The following is a 23,290-nucleotide window of genomic DNA, read 5'->3' on the forward strand; positions in this document are numbered from 1 at the left end:
GAAGAAAGCCATGTTGTTGGCCGTGACATGCTGGGCAATCAGGTGGAAGTGTTGGAGGATGATGAGACACAGTTGCCCTCAGGTCAGCCTGAAACCTCGATTACCGAAGAGGTTGACCTTCAGGAATTTGAAGACAACCTGGTCGATGATGGGGTGCCTGATCCAACATGGACGGGTGGCATGGATTGCGAGAGCAGCAGTGCAGAGGAGCATGTGCCCATAGTCCGCAAAAAGGCTGTAAGAGATAGAATTTCGACCACTGCCAGAAGTCAATCAACTGTGCACATGACACCACCACCTGTGCCGTCTCAGAGTCTAATGGTCCGTGCTGCGATTGTGTGGGAGTTTTTTTCCAACAGTCCTTCGGAGCAAACGGTTGCCATTTGTCAAACCTGTCAGACCAAGCTTAGCAGAGGCAGAAATACTTCCAGCTTGGGCACCTCCACCATGAGAAACCATATGTTAGCCAAGTACACCACTAGGTGGTTGAAAGCTCTAGGTGAAAAATCACAATTTCCAGACTCAAAACTCTGCCACTTCCCCTGAGCTGCCTGCTTCCCAAACTGGTGTGCAAGAAGGTGGCACTGATGCCTCCTTCTCCCAACCTGATGTTGGCCAAACTCAATCATCAACGACCACATCCACTTCGGTGTCCCAGGGTTCCGTTCAGTTGTCCATAACACAGACCTTTGAAAAGAAGCGAAATTACCTCGTTACGCACCCAAGGGCAGAAACCATAACTGCACACATTGCACGATTGCTAGCCCTTGAGATGTTGCCGTATCGTCTTGTGGGAATAGAGCCTTTCCGCAACCTTTTGGCGGTGTTAGAACATCATTACTCTGTGCCTATCCACCACTATTTTTCACGTTGTGCTGTCCCCGCACTCCACAATCATGTGTCCGTAAACATCAAACAGGCTCTCACTAATGCCTTAACAGGGAAGGTCCACTTAACCACAGTCACGTGGACAAGCGGAAGTGGACAGGGACACTACATCTCACTGACGGCACACTGGTAGAACCTGGTGGTGGCTGGTACAGAGTCTGAGCTGGTAACATTCCATTTAATTCCCAGACCCAGAATAGCAAGCCCCACTTCAATCAAAGTTTCAGTAGCCTCCTACACAGCAACAACTCCCTCCTCCGCCTACTCTTAATCTGGCTCCTATGCATCCTCCTCAACATCCGCTGGTGTCCAACCATCAACATCATTCCCCAGCTGGGATCTCTGCAGCACTGCCTCGACTAAACGGCAACACGCTCTACTGAAGCTCATCTGTATTGGTGACAAATCACACATGGCACCTGAGCTTTTGAAAGCAATAACTGAGCAGACAGATGAGTGGCTTGCACCGTTGGACCTCCGTTCAGGGATGGTAATGTGCGAAAATGATCGTAATCTTGTGAAGGCTTTAAAGCTTGGAAAACTTGTGCACTTTCCTTGTATGGCTCACGTTGTAAATTTAGTAGTTCAGCACTTTCTCAAAAAATACCCAAGGATACCAGACCTACTTACCAAGGTACGACGTATTAGCGCCCATTTCCGCAAGTCATCTACCTCTTTTGTTGCCCTGGTAGTGCTGCAGCAGCGCTTACACTTGCCTCACCTCAGACTAATATGTGACCTCCTTACGAGATGGAATTCAACCTATCATATGTTGGCCAGGATCTTCGAGCAGCAGAGGGCAGTATCCCAATTCCAACTGGAACATGCTCGTCAGACGCAGCTGCCAGACATAAGTACTGCAGAGTGGGTGTGGATTGCAGACATTTGTCAGGTCCTAAAGAATTTTGATTACTGTACCAACATTGTGAGCAGTGATGATGCTCTTATTAGCATTACCATTCCACTGATTTGTTTATTGAAACGCTCTCTGGATGGTCTGACTGACCAAAGTGTTAATGCACCCGAGGTGTCTGTGGATCCAGACTTCACAATGGTTGCTAGTAATCCGCACAACCTTGCCCAACAGGCTCAGGCCGCTTTTGGTCAGCATCATGAGGATGAGGAGGATGATGAAGAACAGGAAGGCTTTGAAGTTGGTAACCAAAGGATTGACAACCCAAGCTTCAGGGCTGTCCAGCATGGATGGCCTGAGAAGGAGCAGGAGGAGGAGAGGAGGTTTTGGGAGACAGAATGTATTCTTAGCAGTGACACACAAAGGTTTCCAGTTCGGAGTCTGGGACACATGGCACAGTTCATGTCACACTGTCTTTCTCATGACTGTCGGCTAGTCCACATTTTGGCAGACAACATATACTGGTTATGTACCTTCCTTGACCCATGCTATAAAGACAAATTTACTTCACTACTTGTCGAGGCAAATAAGGATTGTACTACGGAAACATTCAAGAGGGCTGTAGTGGATTACCCTCAGATCATTCTGGCGTCAGAAGTAGCGTGTCATCTCACACAACAGGATTACAAGAGAGGGCTACGCATAGTAGAAGCAACACAGGCGGGGGACTAATGTGCCAAAACTGGTCCATTTTCCACAAGCTGACAACTCAGAACCAGATACCGGTTGGGTGAACTATGACAAGGAGGGAACAGTTAAGTAAGATGGTGAAGGACTTTGTAGGTGACCGTATCAGCATGCCTTCAGAGTCTACTGTTCCCTTTAACTATTGGGTTTCCAAGCTCAACATTTGGCCAGACCTCGCCTTATACGTTTTGGAAGTGCTAGCTTGCACTGCTGCGAGTGTGTTGTCTGAGCGTGATTTCAGCTCAGCGGGGTCAATAATAACAGATACTCGCACACGACTATCCACGGAAAGTGCAGACAGTTTGACGATGATCAAAATGAACCATAAATGGATTGCCCCAGAGTATCTCAGGCCGCCTGTTAACAAGACCCAATAATAAGTCTAACCCCAAAATTTTTATTTCTTAAGTTCAAATAAGTTCCATTGTTTCTCATTCAAGACTATTTTGTCTTCTATCATCTAATGAGACTGCATGAGTAATCTAACTTGTTAAGCTGCTGCGATGTAATTGTTTGGCCCAATCACCCAGGGCAATATTTTTCAAGCCTTTGTACATTATGCACTGGCACAAGCACTGTCGAGGCTACACTGTCTATAACAACTGGTTAGGCAGTCTCTATTTGTGTTCTTTATTGATGCTGTGCTCCATGGTGTGTTACTCCTGTCCCCCTGCGGAATCAGAATATCTTTAGCTCCTTGGCATGTTATGCCCTGTTGCTTATCCTATTGGGAGTACTGTTGGGAGTACCTTATGATGCTTTGCTACATGGTGTCTGAACCATCACACCCTAGGGGAGCTGAATGTATTAAACTCCTTGGCATGTTATGCCCTGTTGCTTATCCTACCAATTTTTTTAAAAAAGCTGTTGAGATCTATTGGGAGTTCGTTCTGATGCTGTGCTACATTGCGTTTGAACCATTCCCCCCTGGGGAAACTGATTTTTTTTAAATCCTTGGTGTTAGCTAGTAGAGATGAGCCACTTCGCTAGTGTTTGAGTTCGGTTCGGTTCACCGAACGGCGGGTGTGTTCGTTGAACGTTCGATAAACACCTTCGAACCCCATTGAAAACGATGGCAGGCAAACAAAAAACACATACAAAACACAAAAAAGGTTCAGCTTACCAGCGTAGAAGCCACAGGACAAATCAGGAGATGCACGGATCGATCCATATGAGCCATTTCTGGTATGAAGTACGTATACACAGAGTAAACTCCTTCTATTGTTTCCAAAAGTGAAACTGCTCAGAAGTCCTTATAGGGCAAGGACATGTGACATACACAGCCGATGACACATGCCCTTGCTTGTGTGCAAAAAATTCACTTTGCTGTGTGTGTGTGTGTGTGTGTGTGTGTGTATGTCTGATTGGCTGACAGCCTGCACCGCCCCACTGTACGCTCGGTTAGGAAAAAAAAATGGAGATCGCCATTATAACAGGAACCCCCACCCCCATACATTATACACTGAATTTGGATATTATTATTATTATTAACATTGCGCACATTGCGTATTGTCCATGGGTATAATTCTGCAGCGATTTGGCAGCACATGTAAATGTATTGTGACTGCAGAATTGATGCAGAATTTATGCGCGCTGGATGCTTGCTCTGCCATTCAGCTCGGTTCCATGCCCGCTGATAGAAGGTACTTTCACACTTGTGTTGAACGGCATCCGTCACAAAGCGTTGTTTGACGCATGTGACAGATGCGTTTTAAATAGTGTGATATAAAGGCAACGGATTCCTGTGAAATAGCGCGTTGCGTTAAGCTGAGAGAGAGAGAGAGCCCCCATCATCACCGCACAACCTGCACTACCGCACTCATCATCATCGCACATACGCAAGCACTACCGCCCCATCATCATCCACGCACACTCCCCGGCACTACCGCCCCCATGATCATCACCGCACACACCCCGGCACTACCACCCCCATCATCATCCCCGCACACACGCAAGCACTACCGCCCCCATTATCATCACCGCACACACGCAAGCACTACCGCCCCCATCATCATCCCCGCACACACACAGGCACTACCGCCTTCATTATCATCACCGCAAACACCCCGATACTACCACCCCCATCATCATCACCGCTCACATACAAGCACTACCGCCCCCTTCATCATCACCGAACACACCCCGACACTACCTCTCCATCCCCGCACACACCCCGGCACTACCACCCCATCATCATCACCGTACACACGCAAGCACTACCGCCCCCATCATCATCACCGCGCACACGTAGGCACTACCGCTCCCATCATCATCCCCGCACACACCCCGGCACTTCCTCCCCATCATCATCACCGTACACACGCAAGCACTACCGCCCCCATCATCATCACCGCACACACGCAGGCACTACCGCCCCCATCATCATCACCGCACACATGCAAGCACTACCGCTCCCATGATCATTCCCACACACACCCCGGCACTACCGCGCCAATCTATCATCCCCGCACACACCCCGGCACTACCGCCCCAATCATCATCACCGCACACACGCAAGCATTACCGCCCCCATGATCATCACCGCACATACCCGGGCACTACCACCCCGATCATCATCACCGCACACATGCAAGCACTACCGCCCTCATGATCATTCCCGCACACACCCCGGCACTACCGCGCCAATCTATCATCCCCGCACACACCCCGGCACTACCTGAGTGAAGTGTCCGGTGACAGCGCGGCTCACTTCAGTTGCTGCGTGGAGCTGACACAGAACGGTCGTCTTCTATGGCGCTCCCTGTCAGCTTCATGTAGCAGAGCTGGATGCGTTGCGGGACCTTGTGTGGATTACTTCGGACCTGGATGGGTGTTTCGGGATTAATAAAGTGGTAAATGAGGGGGTTTTTTGTGTTTTATTCCAAATAAAGGATTTTTCGTTGTGTGTGTATAGTCCCGGGACTGTCGCATCTAATGGATGCGGCAATTCCGGTGCGGCTGCTGGCTGTTATTGTTAGGGTTGTGGGCTCCCCATAACGTGACGCTCCCCATCCTGACAATACCAGTCTCCAGCCGTATGGCTTTATCTTGGCTGGTATCAAAATTGGGGGGGACAGCAGGTTTTTTTTTTAATTATTTATTTTGCTGCACGATATACAAAAAACCCACCGTCGGCTGTGATTGGTTGCAGTGAGACAGCTGACACTCAGCGTGGGGGCGTGTCTGACTGCAACTAATCATGGGCATCGGTGGGCGGGGAAAGCAAGGAATACAAGATTGAATAATTAGCGGCAGCCATTTTCAAAAGCGGAAAAGCCGCCGGAGCTTTGTGACAGCCGTGCAGCTGATCGGTGAGTAGGAAAGAGAGATGGATTGTGCTGAGGACGCAAGACGCATGCAAATATGCAACGTGTGCACATAGCCTTACTGTGAAAAGCCACGCTTTTGGTGATCGAATGGTTATCGAACATTAACTCAAACTGTCGAATGTGAAGCAAATCGTTCGAGTTCGTCGAACGACTCAAACATCAGCCAAAGCAACTCGAATTTGAAATTGGCGAACGGTTCGATTCGAACATCACTCATCTCTATTAGCTAGTGGAATAAAGCCTTAGTTCTAGAGTGAAACAACTGCCAATTTCACGGTGCTGCATGCTTCACAAACTGCGGTCTAGGAAGCAGGCGATGATGCCTCATGCTCCCAACCTGCTTTTGGTCAGATGCAATAATCATCAACGACATCAACTTCAATGTCGCAGTGTGGCGTTCATGTGTTCATAAAACATACATTACTTAATCATTTGAATGGAATTTGAATAGAGGGCCACTTTCGCTGGTGGTGTTGGTGGAGAAGGATGAGGAGGGCAAGGCCAACACCCAAATGGCCACCTTGGCACTGTAAAGTGTTATGGAGTACGTATTCCAACTTTCACACTGATGATATAGGGGACACAGAAAACTACAAATGGCTGCCATCCCTCCCCGATGTATGTTACAGTGCCCACCTGAGATCCCTAAGAAGTCTGAGATTTGAAGACAGCCAGTGGACCTTCCTACATTTGAGTAGAGGGCCACTGGCTGTCAAATATGTCCCAAAAAAGGAGGTGTGAGACAGACACCAATATAATGTATAAGTTACAGCCCTTTCTAATCGAAAAAGAAGGAAAAATGTAAAAACGAAACTTGTGAACATATGCTAAAGTGTTTTTTTTGGGAGTTCGGGGCTTGATTCAACGTTTTATTAAAGTGATTAGGCACGAGAAACTGTTTCTTAGCAATTTCCCCTTTTTTACTTTGGTTTGAGAGCTCTTCTGGTGACTACATAAACGCCACGCGCTGCTCTGAGCACGTTATTCAAAGACACCAGAAATGCAGTCAGGTAGCTTCTACAGGCTGTGCCCATATTGTTTCTGCCTTTTCCCATCGATTTCAGCTTTTTCCTCAGTCACCACAGGTCACCGTTGGGTTCAACGTAAAATTATTCTGGTTTCCCATAGGCTTACATTGGGGGGGTCGAATATTCGCGAATAGTCAAATATCAGTGAGGTATTCGCCGGATATTCAGCGAAGCGAATATTAGGGTATTCGATCATCCCTAGTTATAACCTTCTCTGCATTCAGAAACCACTGATTGAGAATATGGCATGATGTAGAAGGGAAGGTGCACTATTAGGCTACTTTCACAAATCCGGTTTGAGCAGTGCGGCTCAATCCGGCTGTGAAACCTATGGAACGGATGCGGCGAAAACACCGCATCCTTTTGCATAAGTTTTTACATGCGGCCCGTCCATTTTTTCCGGTTGCAGCACGCTACTGAGCATGCGCAGTGGAAGAAACTGCATGCGGCTGCCGGATGCGTTTTTTTCCGCATAGCACCGCATCCGGCATCCATAGGCATGCATTGAAAAATGCGCCACAGCAACCGGATGCGGCGCGATGCGTTTTTTTTGCCGGAGCAAAAAACGTTGCAGGCAACGTTCCATCCGGCCGCGGCATCAGCTAAATCTGCCGCATGCGGCAAAAACCGGACCGAACGCAAGCCCATGCGGCACAATACGGCACTAATGTAAGTCTATGCAAAAAAAAAACGCAACTGGCGGAAAAAAAAACGGTTGCAGTTTTTCTGCAGAGCGCCGTATTGTGCCGCAGAGCAAAAACCAGATGTGTGAAAGTAGCCTTAGGCTATGTGCACACGCTGCGTTTTTTTGACGCTGTGTTTTTGGCCGCTAAAAACGCATAAAAACGCACCCGCGGCGAAAGAATGCAGCAAAAACGCATGCGTTTTTACCGCGATTTGGTGCGTTTTTGGCTGCGTTTTGCTGCGTTTTTCCAATGCATTGCATAGGGGGAAAACGCAGTAAAACGCATGAAATAATTGACATGTCCATTTTTTTTTTAAGCTCAAAAACGCAGCTTAAAAAAAAAGTTGTGTGCGGACAGCAAAAATGAAAACTCATAGACTTTGCTGGGGAAGCAAAGTCATGCAGTTTTGAGGCCAAAAATGCGCAAAAACGCAGCGAAAAACGCACTGTGTGAACTTACCCTTAGATATTTAGCATTCAGTTTTGGCTGAATAGATTGTGAACGCCATGTCACATTAGCAGAGCTAATCTTAAGTGTTTTATTTAGTCTTACATAAATATTTGTTTTTAAATTATAGATGATTCGTATGCATTATAATCGAAACAAGGATTCTTCTCGTTTCTATCCAATATTCTTCATGAATATTCTTGTTCCGCCTTCATCTGTGGATGTAAACTTAACACCAGATAAAACTCAAGTTTTACTACATAATAAGGTACAGTACATACAATGTTTTGCTTTGTGTAAATAATTTGTAACATATTTTAATATAGACAACTAATTATTGAAAATGCCAAACCAAAAAAGAGAAATCCTGGCATTATAGAAATCACAGGTTTGATAGAAATGTTAACCCCTTTGCCCCTGGGTGATTTTCCATTTTTCATTTACTTTTTTTCTCCCCTTCTTCCGAGACCCATTACTTTTTTTATTTTTCTGTCAATATTGGCTTATTTTTTGCAATTGAATTGCACTTTTGAAAGAAGCCGTTAGTTTTACCATATAGTGTACTGGAACACAAGAAAATAATAAAAAGCGCAATTTCACGATTGTTTTTGGGGTCTTTTATTCACAGTGTTCAATATATGGTAAAACTGATGTGTCAGCATGATACCTTATGTTGGTACGAGTTTGCAGATACCAAACTTGTATACTTTTACTTTTCTCTAAGGGGTAAAAAAAAATTCTGAAGTTTGTCTAAAAAAAGAGTAACGCTTTTGTCATAATTTTCTGTAACCCGTAGCATTCGGATATTTTCGGATCTGGGGCTCAGTGATTGCTTATTTTTTACATCTTGAGCTGATGTTTTTAATGATATCATTTTTGTGTAGATGCTATGTTTTAATCACCTGTTACTGCATTTTTAAAAATTTCTGTGATGACCAAAAAAACGTAAGTTTAATGCTTTTTTTTTCTTGCCACGCCATTTACCGATGCCACGCCATTTACCGATCATATTAATTGATTTTATATTTTGATAGATTGAGCATTTCTGAACTTGGCGATCTCATCCACCTGTGCCTGTTAGGCACCTGTCTCAGTTAGGCCTCCGACACACATCCTTGAAAAACACGTGCGTGTCATACGGTCCTTTTTTCGGGTCCGTGATCCGTTTTTATGTTTGTTTTTATGGTACGAGTGGCATCTGTGTGAATGGCGTATGATAGCCGTGTGTGTGTGTGGAATGTCTGTGTGTGCGTGAGATACGTAAGTGATATGTCCGTGTGTTGCTTGTGTGAAATGTTCCGTGTGTGATGTAAAATGTCGTTGCTACATGCCAAAACAATCACTGATCTCGGGGAGACCAGCCAGAGAAAACACTGCCGGCAGCCAGCAAGGGCGCTCAAGACAGTGAAATCCTAGGTACATTGCCTCTGGGAAATATGCAAATCAAAAAGGTCCGTGGAGCCTCTGTTAGGAGTCTCAACACAGAAACCAGCCAGATATCTGATGAGGGGCAATACCCTTATACAGCTGTCTGTGGATGGATACCTGGCCTTGGTATTTCCCTTGTCATATCTTTAAACTTGTCAAAAAGTTGGATATTGACTAAAAGGGCCACTTAATATGGTGGTTATGGTGGTCTCCTAAAAAGAGTCACCCCTTGGCTGGGCCCTTCCCGGAGGGATATCTGGCTGGTTTCTGTGTTGAGACTCCTAACAGAGGCTCCACGGACCTTTTTGAGTTGCTACATGCCGGCTGACAGCAGACAGCGACGCGCGATGAGAATGAACTCAGGTGAACTTCACCCGACTTCATTGTCATACCGCGGCTTTGTCTGTGTCACATACTGATTAGCGGTCACCTATGAAGGACTCACCGGTGACCGCTAATCCCCTGGGTGACTGAAGTGAGCAGCGCGATTAGCGCTGCCGTTATTCAGGTTACCCACGGCCAGCTGGATCCTCCACCCGAGACCGCAACTCACCTATGACTTCATCGCTGTCACTCGGGCGACTTGCTGTCACAGTTGAAGGATCCAGCGGTGGCCGCGAGTAACCTCAGTGACAGCACAGCTGATCGCGCGGCTCACCTCAGGTGCTGCGTGGAGCTGTCAGGAGCGGCGGTGTTCTTCTGCAGCTCCTGTCACCTTCATGTAGCAGAGCTGGAAGCGACGCGGGACCTCCGTGGATTACGCCGGACATGGATGGGTTTTTGGGGCTTAATAAATTGGTGAACGAGGGTATTTTTTAGTGTTTATTATTGCAAATAAAGGATTTTTTCGGGTGTATGTGTTTATTTACTGTAACTTACAGATTAATCATGGAAAGTATCTCGGGGAGATGCCTGCAATGATTAACCTAGGATTTAGTGGCAGCTATGGGCTGCCATTAACTCCTTATTACCCCGGTTGCGGCAATTCTGGGTGGCTGCTGGCTGATATTGTTAGGCTGGGGGGCTCCCCATAACGTGGAGCTCCCCATCCTGAGAATACCAGCCTTCAGCCGTGTGACTTTACCCTGGCTGGTATCAAAATGGGGGGAAACCGCACGCCGATTTTTTTATAATTATTTTTTTTTTTTTACTGCTCGATATTGACACGCCCACCAGCTGCTGTGATTGGTTGCAGTGAGACAGCTGTCACTCAGCGTGGGGGCGTGTCTCACTGCAAACAATCATAGGCGCCGGTGGGCGGGGAAAGCAGGGAATACGAGATTGATTAATGAGCGGCCGGCTTTTTTAAAATAGGAAAAGCCGCCGGAGTTTTTTTAACAGCTGTGCAGCGCCGCGCCGGAGATCGGGGAACGGTAAGTATGAGAGAGGGGGGAGACTGACCGACAGACAGAGAGGGACAGACAAGACAGAGAGAGAGACAGACAGAGAGAGACCGACCGACGGACTGAGGGAGATTGACCGACATAGACAGGAAAAGAAAGAATGACCGACATCGCTTCAAAAAAGAACAAAACGTACACTGAGCATACGGAGATGCATCCGTGTCAGGTACGTGTGCTCACGGACCCATAGACTTCCATTGGGTCCGTGTGTAACAGAGAACAATAGAGGAAAATAGGGTTTTTTTAAGCCGCGCCAATGATCACTTCTCAGGAGTTCAGATTAATGGATCTTTATTTTGCACAGGTCTACGCATTTCTGGAGTCTCAGCTCCCTTCCTCAGGACCATCAGGCATAAGAACACATTAAATCCTATTTTACAAAATAAAGATCCATTAATCTGATCATTGGCACGGCTTAAAAAAACCCTATTTTCCTCTATTGTTCTCTGTTATCTGCAGTCTGGGTTGCTGCTGCCTTGATCAAAACTTTCCATGCCTGCATAGTAGTTGTGACTTTCACAACTTCACTTGGTGAGTATTACTGCTCCCTGTCTCTACCCCGTGTGTTATTGGGGTAAAACCCTATTGCGCTTCTTCTCCACAGCTTTTTACTCATTGGGTCCGTGTGTGCGTGTTCCCTGCAGAAAACGGACATGCTTCCGTGCAAAACGGATACACATACGTATCACGCACACGGACCTTATGGAATAACGCACGTGTGACCTCAAGCATAGTATAACATTGGTGCACGTTTGTCCGTGTCTCCGGTATATAGGGAAACGGACCAAACACGCACGTGTTTCACGGATGTGTGTTTGAGGCCTTAATCAGAGCAGCAGAGATGTGCGCTGATTACCATGGGCTCACTGCTGCCAACAGTTGGACAAGCATCATGCAGCCTGGCATTGAGCAAAAATCCCAAGCAAGCAATTTTAATTAATACCAGTGGTCACATACAGGGTCGAACTGGACCACCGGGGAGCCTTAGTGTGGCTCCACCAGCGGTAGTGCCGAGGCCCCTGGCTGCTTCACCAGCTGCAGTGTCAGGGCCCCTGGTGGCTCCACCTGCAGTAGTTTCAGGGCCGCTTGTTTCTGTGTTGGCCAGGGCTGCACTGTGCCTTCAATCGTTCGTGTGCTGCCCCGGCTGTGTCACAGTTAATAGACGCAGCCGCATCTGCTAAGTGTGACATCAAGCAGCGCGCCCTGCTCTGCTGCTTCCTGCCAGAGAAGATCATCAATGGAGCCTGCGGTCCTGACCAGAGACAAGCTTGGGGAAGGTAATAACTCCCCCAATATGTGTGTGTTTATATATATATATATATATATATATATATATATATATATATGTTTATATGACTTTTTTGTATAAACGAGTGTAATCTTTGTGGATGTGTGTATGTATTTTTGTACATTAGTGCATGTGCCTGTCTGCATTTTTCTGCATGTCTGTGTATGTGTGTGCCTGTGTGTTTATGTATTTGTGCTTCTCTGTGCTTGGACCTGACTGCGTTCTGTGTGTATGTATATGCCTACGAGTGTGTGCATGCTTGTGCCTGTGTTTCTGTGGTTATGTTCATTTTTGTGCATGTGTTTGCCTGTCTGCATGTCTACATATGTGTATTTGTGCGCTTGCATGTGCCTGGCTGCACTTTTCTGCATGTCTGTATGTGTGCGTGTGTTTGTCAGTCTGCAGTTTTATATATGTGTGCATGTCTGCCTCCATGTGTGTGTCTGTGTGAACAACTGCATTTGTCTGTCTACGTGCACCATTCTGCATATGTATAAATGTTTCTGCGTGCGTGCATGTCTGTGTCTGCCTATGTGTACATGTGCCTGTCTATGTGTGTGTGTACGCATGTAACTGTGCATGTGTGTATGTGCACATTTTTTGTGTTTGCATACAGTATGTGTGCCTGCCTTCATGTCTGTGTTCATGTCTTCATGTTCTTGCTTGTGTGTTTTCGTACACTATGTATGAATGTGTTCTTGTCTGTGTGCATTTATCTGCATTAATGAAAAAATTACCAAGACAATTAGATCTCATGATAATACCTTAAACCCATAAGGACATTAATGAGAAACCATAGAAAAGATAAGGGTAATTGAAGGTGTAAATATAAGGTAATTGATGGGTAAATAAACATGCCATATAGTTTTCTACGTGTTATACTGTATAGGAGTTTAATCAGTGGCATAACTAGAGTTCAATGGGACTGCTGCAAAGTTTGGACCTGGGCCCCCTCAACTGTATGCCAACACTCGGGGTACGGAATAATGACGCTGACACTTGGGGTACGGGATAGTGTGGCTGACACTGGGTTCTTTCCTTCAGCACCCAGGTTCCCATGATCTAAAATCCCTTTTTCTATCAGCACTCAGCTTTCATATGTTCTCATATCTTATCCTCAGCACCCACCTTCCCCATACTCTCCTATACATCTTTCTCTGATATCAGAGCATGGGAAAACTGGGTGCTGCGGGAAAGAGCCTCAAACCCATCCCATGCTTGTAGCTTTGTTCCCCTTTGTATAAACTCTCCAAGTACTATAATGGCCCTCACATACCATTCCATATAGTGGGTCCCACATAACCCTTCATATATTAGAATGCACCCCCATAGTCCTCCATGTATTATAATTCATCCGATAGTTCTCCATATATTATACTGCACCCACATAGTCCTCCATATATTATAATGCAGACCCCATAGTCCTACATGTTTTATAATTCACCCCCATAGTCCTCCATGTATTATAATGCAGATCCATAGTCCTGAATGTTTTCCAATGTACCCCATAGTCCTTCATATTGTAGTATGCAGCCCCCATACCATTTAATGCACTCTATAAACCTCCATGTACTATAATGCACACCCATAGTCCTCTATATATTACAATGCAGCCCCATTGTCCTCCATGTTTTCTAAGGCAGCCCCATAGTCCTCCATATTGTATTATGCAGTCCACATACCGTTTAATGCACATCCATAGTCCTCTATATATTATAATGCAGCTCCATAGTTTTGAATGTTTTATAATACACCCCATAGTCCTTCATATTGTATTATACAGCCCCAATACCATTTAATGCACCACATATACCTCCAAGTATTATAATGCACCTCCAAAGTATGTATAAGCTGTCTTTCATATTTAATTACACAGCCCCCATACTGTGTAATTCACCCCCATAGGCCTCTGGCCACCGTGTACTCACGGATTAAAAAAACCCCCCAAAAACAACAAATCCTCCAGGGGTGACGACCATGGACACTGAGAGCAAAGGGCCCCTGTGCAAGAATTGACCATGCCCCCCCTCCCGAAACCTTCCCACACCTCCCTCTACCTCTTGGGGGTCTATCATTTTACCACTTTAAGTTTTGTTATGCGGATCATCTTGCACTTAAAAAAAATAAAATCAGAGTTACTCATTTTCACCTGGTCCAGTGATGTCTCTCTGCTGCTCCGTCTATGCTTACAGGCTGCAGTAATAATGTCACACGTGACCACTTTTAGCTAATCACAGGGCTGCGCAACTGACGCCATCTACCTTGGTGTGACGGCTGAGCTCAGTGATTGGCTCCAGAAGTCACATGTTTTAGTCATGATATCACTGCTGCAAACATAGATCAGAGCCGTAGCAAAGAGGAATCGCTGGTTCTGAGGATAAACACACACAGGTACATATACTATGTAAATACTCACACACACGAACATATACTATGTAACCACAGGTACATATACTATGTAAACCCACACACACACACACACACACACACACACACACACACGTACATATACTATGTAAACACACACAGGTACATATACTATGTAAATACTCACACACACGTACATATACTATGTAACCACACACACAGGTACATATACTATGTAAACACACACAGGTACATATATTATGTAAACACACACAAATGTACATATACTATGTAAACTCACAGGTACATATACTATGTAAACACACACACACACAGGTACATATACTATGTAAAAACACGCACACACACAGGTACATATACTATGTAAACACACACAGGTACATATACTATGTAAACACACACAGGTACATATACTATGTAAACACACACAGGTACATATACTATGTAAACACACATACAGGTACATATACTATGTAAAACACACAGGTACATATACTATGTAAACACACACAGGTACATATACTATGTAAACACACATACAGGTACATATACTATGTAAAACACACAGGTACATATATTATGTAAACACAGACACAGGTACATATACTATGTAAACACACACACACGTACATATACGATGTAAACACACACACAGGCACATATACTATGTAAATACACACATACATGTACATATTCTATGTAAACACACACACACGTGTATATACTATGTAAACACACACACACGGGTACATATACTATGTAAACACACACACAGGTACATATACTATGTAAATACACACACAGGTACATATACTATGTAAAACACACAGGTACATATACTATGTAACCACACACATGTACATATACTATGTAAACACACACACACACACAGGTACATATACTATGTAAAAACACACAGGTACATATACTATGTAAACACACACAGGTACATATACTATGTTAACACCCACACAGGTACATATACTATGTAAACATACACACACAGGTACATTTACCATGTAAACACACAGGTACATATTCTATGTAAATACACACACACACACAGGTACATATACTATGTACACACACACATTTTATATATATATATATATATATATATATGTTATACACACACGTCTACACATCGTACTGTATGCACACATTTACATACACACGTGTGTGTATATATATATACATATATATACACAAACACACACATCCACAATTATATACAGTACAAGCAACATAGGTATGTGTGCAAAAGCAAACAGACAGATCCAATAGGTATATACTCACCGCTCTGATGTGATGACCTGTGGAGTTTTTCTTGCTCTTCCTCTCCTGCTGTGGATGTGGCATGGCCTCCATCTTCCTGCTCCCCCTCAGCTCTGCCCTTCACTCCTGCAGAAATCAGCTGCTCCTCTTTGGCTGCGGCCTCCATCTCCAGAGTGTCCTGCAGAGCAGAGCTTCACGGGAACATAGGGAGGGTATCTTACTGGTTCCGGGGCTGATCGGCACTCAGCAGTTTCCTGGTGAATGTCGGACCCCATACATATATAATACTTTATTGCATGGCCCTCTATCTTAGTTGCGAGGGCCCCCTCCCCTCTGTGCCCCGGTACAATAATTGGAAAGGCTCTATGTCAGCCACTGCACTGTCCTCTCACCACTCCTCGTTCCCCCATTGATCCGGTCTGCGTCCTCCCTTCCTGTGCTCTGTTTCATCTCAGCAGTGCGCAGTAATGACGTCACCACGCTCTGCAAGCACAGGCACAGGGGGAGAATGAAGAAAAATAGAGCGGAGCGCTCCTCTCCATTTTTCATCATTGATGTATGCGATGACGGGTGAGGGGGGCCAGGTTCTCTTCGCCGCCGCTGACACCAGGCCCCCCTGACTCACGGGTGCATACCGACAGCATGGTCTGGCACTGATCAGTGCAGCTCTGCTAATCTGCAGGGCGGGCCCCTAACCCCGCGGGCCCAGTCGCAGTCGCGACCTCTGCGACCGTGGTAGTTACGCCCCTGAGTTTAACTATTAGGACTGTGATCCTTATTATCTTGTATTTGATCCTATGTTTTTTATCCAAGGATATGCTATTCCCCAATTGGGACTTCTTTTCCTCCCCAAACTTTTTTTTTTTTCTGGTATCTTGACATGTTCTAATCATTCCGGTTTTTAATCTACCTGCCAATTTTCTGGCTGTATTTATGCACATTTTCTACAATAAAAAGAAGCTTAAAAGAAAATTATATGGCATGTTTATTTATCCATCAATTACCTTATATTTACACCATCAATTATCCCTATTTTTTCTATGGTTTCTCATTTATCTATTTATCTGCACATGTCTGTGTACTTGTCTGCATGCATTTTTCTGTGTATGTCTACGTATGTGTGTTTATGTATGTGTGTCTACAAACATGTGCATGTCTGTGCATCTGCATATGTGTCCAGGTCTCAGTGTGTGTGCATGTCTGTGTGCCTACATCACATCGTTTAACATGACTGCTATGTACCACGCTCTGATGTCTGCGCGTGGCCTTAGATGGGTGGGGTGGACATTTGACCACGCCGGATATGAAGCCACAAGAGGATGCCGGGGAGCGCAGATAGGTAATAATCTTTTTGTTCCTCCCTCTGTGAATGGACAGGGTAGTGGATAAAGAAGCCCAGTATGGGGCAGTTTAGGGGCCTGGGACGGAAGAACATAGGGGCTTAAGATGGGGGAACATAGGGGTCTAGGATGGGAGACTTTATTAAATAAAGAAGGCAAGGATGGGAGACATTATTAAATAAGGGGGGAAAATGAGAGACATTATTAAATAAAGATGGCCAGAATGAGACATTATTAAATAAAGGAGACCAGGATGGGGGACATAATTACTATATGGGGCCAGAACGAGGAACATACATTATTGGTTGCTGGTGAGAAATGGTGGATATAATTACTGTAAGGGCAAATTGGGAGACATTATTACTGCTGTAACATAATTTAACTTTGAGGATACTGTCTTCCTGTCTTCCATGGGGGAACAAAAGTATGACATAGTGTAGAAATTAGGGGAAAAAGTGTGGAATGTGCTCTGAAAGTGATCAGGTACAAGTGACTTTGTGTTATTATCTGCAGAGTCGCGTCATGGCAGGCAGAAGTGATGGCGGTCAGCGACAAATGAAGAGGAAACTGAAGATGAATAACTTCAACAAGAGACGTCACTGGCAAATGTATTACATGTACACACACTATACACTATATACAGAGCTCCTGTGTATAATGGCACTGATTTTAATTTTAGTGTTATTAGTATTGTGGTTTTTATTCTTGATCATTATTGTAGTATTCGATTACTATGTAGTCTGGTCATGGGGTGTTGGTATTTAACCCTTGCATGTGGTTGTATTCGATCACCATGTGGTGGTAATATGTGATCTGGTCACGGTATTGTGGTATTTCTCTTCTGTATGTGGTATTATTTGGTCACTGTGGTCAGGTCACGGTGTGGCAGTATTTGTCCCTTGTATGTGGCTGTATTTGTTCAATGTGTGAAGGTAATATGTGGACTAGTTTTGGTGTGGCAGTATTTCAGTATAGTGGATTGTGTTGTGTATGGAGGTCACTTTTTCTCTCTGATATCAATATGGGGAAGAGTCTTTATTTTCAATAGACAATAAACAAATAGTCAGCTTTTTTAAGGCCCCGTGCACATGTTGAGTATTTGTTAAGGATTTTACCTCAGTGTTTGTAGCCAAAACCAGGAGTGGAACTATCAGAGGAAAAGTATAATAGAGACACGGGCACCACGTCTGCATTTTTCACCCGCTTCTGGTTTTGGCTACAAATACTAATGTAACAAACTGGCCAAATACTGAAAGTGTGAACGTGGCCTAAGGATAAGTGATAACTTATTCACCAGTGGGGTCTGATTGCTGGGACCTGCACTAATTGGCAAAATGTGCAACATTTATCCCCATTACACTGGATCTCATGTCTGACTCAACGCCTGATCTATCTATTCCCTCAGTGGCTGTGAGTGATGTACTTGACTTTTTCTGACCACCCCAACAAAGATGACTGGATCTGCGGTCACAGATCCCACCTGTCACATTTTATAATGGGGATAAAGTGCCCTGTCGAGGATAAAAGTTCCCCATTCTTCCAATCATTGCGGTTTCCACTGGTCAGATTCCACCGATCAATAAGTTATCACCTACTTAACCTGTGGATGGGTGATAACTTGTTTTCACCAAAGAACTGTAATTATACATCCCAGTTATGGTGCTCACAGTAGATGTGCCAGAGCCGCCTGTGTTTTAAAGTAGATGCTCCACAATAACAGGATCAGAGTTAATGGCTAACAGGTATTTGCACATAACTGTAGGGTGGGCCCCTGGAGTCAATTCCTCTGGTGGGTCCCAGACACCCTAGTCCGACCCTGGTCACATATTTGTGTGAACCAACTGTAAAGCATCCACTCCACTTAAGATGTGAAAATACAACTGAATTATCACATGGTCATAAGTATTCAGACCCTTTGCTCAGACACTCATATTTAAGTCACATGCTGTCCATTTCCTTGTGATCCTCCTTGAGATGGTTCTACTCCTTCATTGGAGTCCAGCTGTGTTTAATTAAACTGATAGGACTTGATTTGGAAAGGCACACACCTGTCTATATAAACCTCACAGCTCACAGTACATGTCAGACCAAATGAGAATCATGAGGTCAAAGGAACTTTCCAAGGAGCTCAGAGACAGAATTGTGGCAAGGCACAGATCTGGCCAAGGTCTGGGACCACCAGAATTCTTCCTAGACCTGGCCATCCAGCAAAACTGAGCAATCGTAGGAGAAGAGGCTTGGTGAGTGAGGTAAAGAAAAACCCCAGGATTACTGTGGCCGAGCTCCAGAGATGCAGTAGGTAGATGGGAGAAAGTTCCACAAAGTTAACTATCACTGCAGCCAGAGTGGCCCGACGGAAGCCTCTCCTCAGTGCAAGACACGTGAAAGCCCGCATAGTTTGCAAAAGAAACACCTGAAGGACTCCCAGACTATGAGAAATGAGATTCTCTGGTCTGCTGAGATGAAGATAGAACGTTTTGGTGATAATTCTAAGCGGTATGTATGGAGAAAAGCAGGCACTGCTTATCACTTTCCCAATGCAATCCCAACAGTGAAACATGGTGGTGGCACCATTATGCTATGGGAGTGTTTTTCATCTGCAGGGACAGGATGACTGGTTGCAATTGAAGGAAAGAAGAATATGGCCAAGTATAGAGATATCCTGAAAGAAAACCTCTTCCAGGGTGCTTTGGACCTCAGACTTGGCCAAAGGTTCACCGCCGTCCCCGCCGCCATGCTCCCGCTGCACCGCTGTCTCCGCCGCCATGCTCCCGCTGCACCGCTGTCTCCGCCGCCGCTCCCGATCCACCGCCGTCCCCGCCGCCATGCTCCCGCTGCACCGCTGTCTCCGCCGCCGCTCCCGATCCACCGCCGTCCCCGCCGCCATGCTCCCGCTGCACCGCTGTCTCCGCCGCCGCTCCCGATCCACCGCCGTCCCCGCCGCCATGCTCCCGATCCACCGCCGTCCCCGCCGCCATGCTCCCGATCCACCGCCGTCCCCGCCGCCGCTCCCGATCCACCGCCGTCCCCGCCACCATGCTCGCCACTGTCCTCGCCGCCGTCGCACCCACCTTTTTCAGCCGCTGCTGCCCCCGATCGGCGGCGGACGCCGCCTCCTTCATCGGCTGCCCCTTCTCCATCGCCACACCACCTATCCCTCCATGTGCTGCAAGCCACCCTCCCCCCACGTGGGGGGAGGGTGGCTGGCTTGCAGCACATGTGGGGGGAGGGTGGCTGGCTTGCAGCACATGTGGGGGGAGGGTGGCTGGCTTGCAGCACATGTGGGGGGAGGGTGGCTGGCTTGCAGCACATGTGGGGGGAGGGTGGCTGGCTGGCTTGCAGCACATGTGGGGGGAGGGTGGCTGGCTTGCAGCACATGTGCTGCAAGCCACCCTCCCCCTACATGTGCTGCAAGCCAGCCACCCTCCCCCTACATGTGCTGCAAGCCCCCCTCCCTCCCCCCACATGTGCTGCAAGCCACCCTCCCCCTACATGTGCTGCAAGCCAGCCACCCTCCCCCTACATGTGCTGCAAGCCCCCCTCCCTCCCCCTACATGTGCTGCAAGCCCCCCTCCCTCCCCCTACATGTGCTGCAAGCCCCCCTCCCTTCCCCTACATGTGCCACCTCTCTCTCCCATCAGACTCTGCCCCCCTCCCCGATCTGCTGCCTGCTCTCTCCCATTTTCCATCTACTGCCCCCTCTCACCCTCCTCGATCTGTTGCCTCCTTCATCTGCTGCCTCTTCTGTCTGCTGTGATCCTGCTGCCTAGATCCATCCTGTAAGGTAGGTATCCCCATCTCACCCCCCCCCATCCTCTGCCGCTCCTCCATCCGCTGCGCCATTTCCCATCCATCCGCTGCGCCATTTCCCATCCATCCGCTGCGCCATTTCCCATCCATCCGCTGCGCCATTTCCCATCCATCCGCTGCGCCATTTCCCATCCATCCGCTGCGCCGTTTCCCATCATCCATCCGCTGCGCCCTTTCCCATCCTCTGCCACTCCTCCATCCGCTGCGCCCTTTCCCATCTTCCATCCGCTGCGCCCTTTCTCATCTGCCGCCCCGCCCTCTCGCATCGCATTATCCAGCGCAGTTGCTCGCTTCCAGACTGCAGTGGATGATGCGATGCGAGACTCGTGCATTGCTCTCACGTTTGGCACTGGTCTTAGTGGCAGGCGCTCTTTTTTTTTTTTACTGATGTCTGTATTTTTTATTTCGCCAAACTAATTTTTTTTGTATGGGGGGGTCTAGTTTCCAAAATGGGATCACATGTGGGGGAGCTCCATTGTTTAGGCACCTCAGGGGGTCTCCAAATGAAACATGGCGTCTGCTAATAATTCCAATCAATTTTACTGTGAAATGGCGCTCCTTCTCTTCTGAGCCCCGCCGTACGCCCAAACAATTGATTTCCACCACATATGAGGTATCGTCGTACTCAGGAGAAATTGCACAATACATTTTATGGTGCATTTTTTTCTGATACCCTTGTGGAAAAAAAAGCTACCTGTTTGAAAAAACAATTTTGTGGTAAAAAAAAGAATAAAATATTTTCACGGCTGAACATTACAAACGTTTGTGAAGCCTCCAGGGGTTCAAAGTGCTCACTAAACAGCTAGATAAATTCCATGAGGGGTCTAGTTTCCAAAATGGGGTCAATTGTGGGGGAGCTCCATTGTTTAGGCACTTCAGGGGGGTCTCCAAATGAAACATGGCGTCCGCTAATAATTCCAACCAATTTTGCTGTGAAATGGCGCTCCTTGCCTTCCGAGTCCTGCCGTGCGCCCAAACATTTGATTTCCACCACATATGCGGTATCTGCGTACTCAGGAGAAAATGCACCATAAATTTTATGGTGCATTTTTTCCTGATACCCTTGTGATAAAAAAAGCTACCTGGTTGAAGCAACAGTTTTGTGGTAAAAAAAATTTTTTTTCTTTTCACGGCTCAACGTTATAAACTTCTGTGAAGCCCCCAGGGGTTCAAAGTGCACATCAAACATCTAGAAAAAATATTTGAGGGCTCTAGTTTCCAAAATGGGGTCATTTGTGGGGGAGCTCCATTGTTTAGGCACCTCAGGGGGTCTTCAAACCCGACATGGTGTCCGCTAATGAGTGCAGCTAATTTTGCACTCAAAAATTCAAATGGCGCTCCTTGCCTTCCGAGTCCTGCTGTGTGCCCAAACATTTGATTACCACCACATATGGGGTATCTGCGTACTCAGGAGAAAATGCACGATACATTTTATGATGCATTTTTCCTGATACCATTGTGAAAATACTAATTTTTATGGCTAAAGTAACATTTTTGTGTTAAAAAAGTAAAATTTTCATTTTTTCGTCTACATTGCTTTGGTTGCTGTGAAGCTCCTAAAGGGTTAATAAACTTCTTGGATGTGGTTTTGAGCAGAGTGAGGGGTGCAGATTTTAGAATTGGGTCACTTTTGGGTATTTTCTGTCGCCTAGGTTTCTCAAATCACTCCAAATGTGATGTGGTACCTAAACAATTTTTTTTTGTAAATTTTGTTGGAAAAATGAGAAATTGGTGATGAACTTTGAACCCTTCTAACTTCCTAACGGAAATTTTTTTTTTTTCAAAAATTGCGCTGGTGTAAAGTAGACATGTGGGAAATGTTATTTAGTAACTTTTTTGTGTGACATATCTCTCAGATTTATGGGCATAAAATTTCAAATTTTGAAAATTGCAAAATTTTCAAAATTTTCGCTAAATTTCCGAAATTTTCACAAATAAACGCAAAACATATCGGCCTAAATTTACCACTGACATGAAGTACAATATGTCACGAAAAAACAATCTCAGAATCGCCAGGATCCGTTGAAGTGTTCCAGAGTTATAACCTGTCAAAGTGACACTGGTCAAAATTGCAAAAAAATGGCCGGGTCTTTAAGGTGAAAACAGGCTGGGGGCTGAAGGGGTTAATAAATTTGCAAAAGTTTTTACATTTCTGTTTTTTTTTTTCTATCAAGATGGGGTGCAGAGTGTACATTAATGAGAAAAACAAAATTAACTTTTTTTGAATTTACCAAATGGCTGCAATGAAACAAAAAGTTAAATTAAAAGTTAATTTAAAGGGGTCTGAATACTTTCCGTACCCACTGTACTTTTCAGTAGGCCAATATTTCTGAGTTTAAAATCATTTTTTTCAATTGGTCTTATATATTAATCTAATTTT

General features: G+C 45.7%; 1 protein-coding gene across 3 annotated transcripts in view; it reads left to right on the forward strand.

The window, feature by feature from the left end:
• The window catches only part of PMS1 (PMS1 homolog 1, mismatch repair system component), a 929,444-nt gene that overhangs the window by 710,865 nt on the left and 195,289 nt on the right, over positions 1–23,290 (forward strand). For all 3 annotated transcript variants that reach the window (XM_075317757.1, XM_075317755.1, XM_075317758.1), the window contains one exon: positions 8,109–8,246. In XM_075317757.1, the coding sequence (XP_075173872.1) occupies positions 8,109–8,246 (138 nt within the window). The remainder of the gene's footprint in view (positions 1–8,108; positions 8,247–23,290) is intronic.

Source organism: Anomaloglossus baeobatrachus, chromosome 7 (assembly GCF_048569485.1).
Source record: "Anomaloglossus baeobatrachus isolate aAnoBae1 chromosome 7, aAnoBae1.hap1, whole genome shotgun sequence".
Classification (NCBI taxonomy): domain Eukaryota; kingdom Metazoa; phylum Chordata; class Amphibia; order Anura; family Aromobatidae; genus Anomaloglossus; species Anomaloglossus baeobatrachus.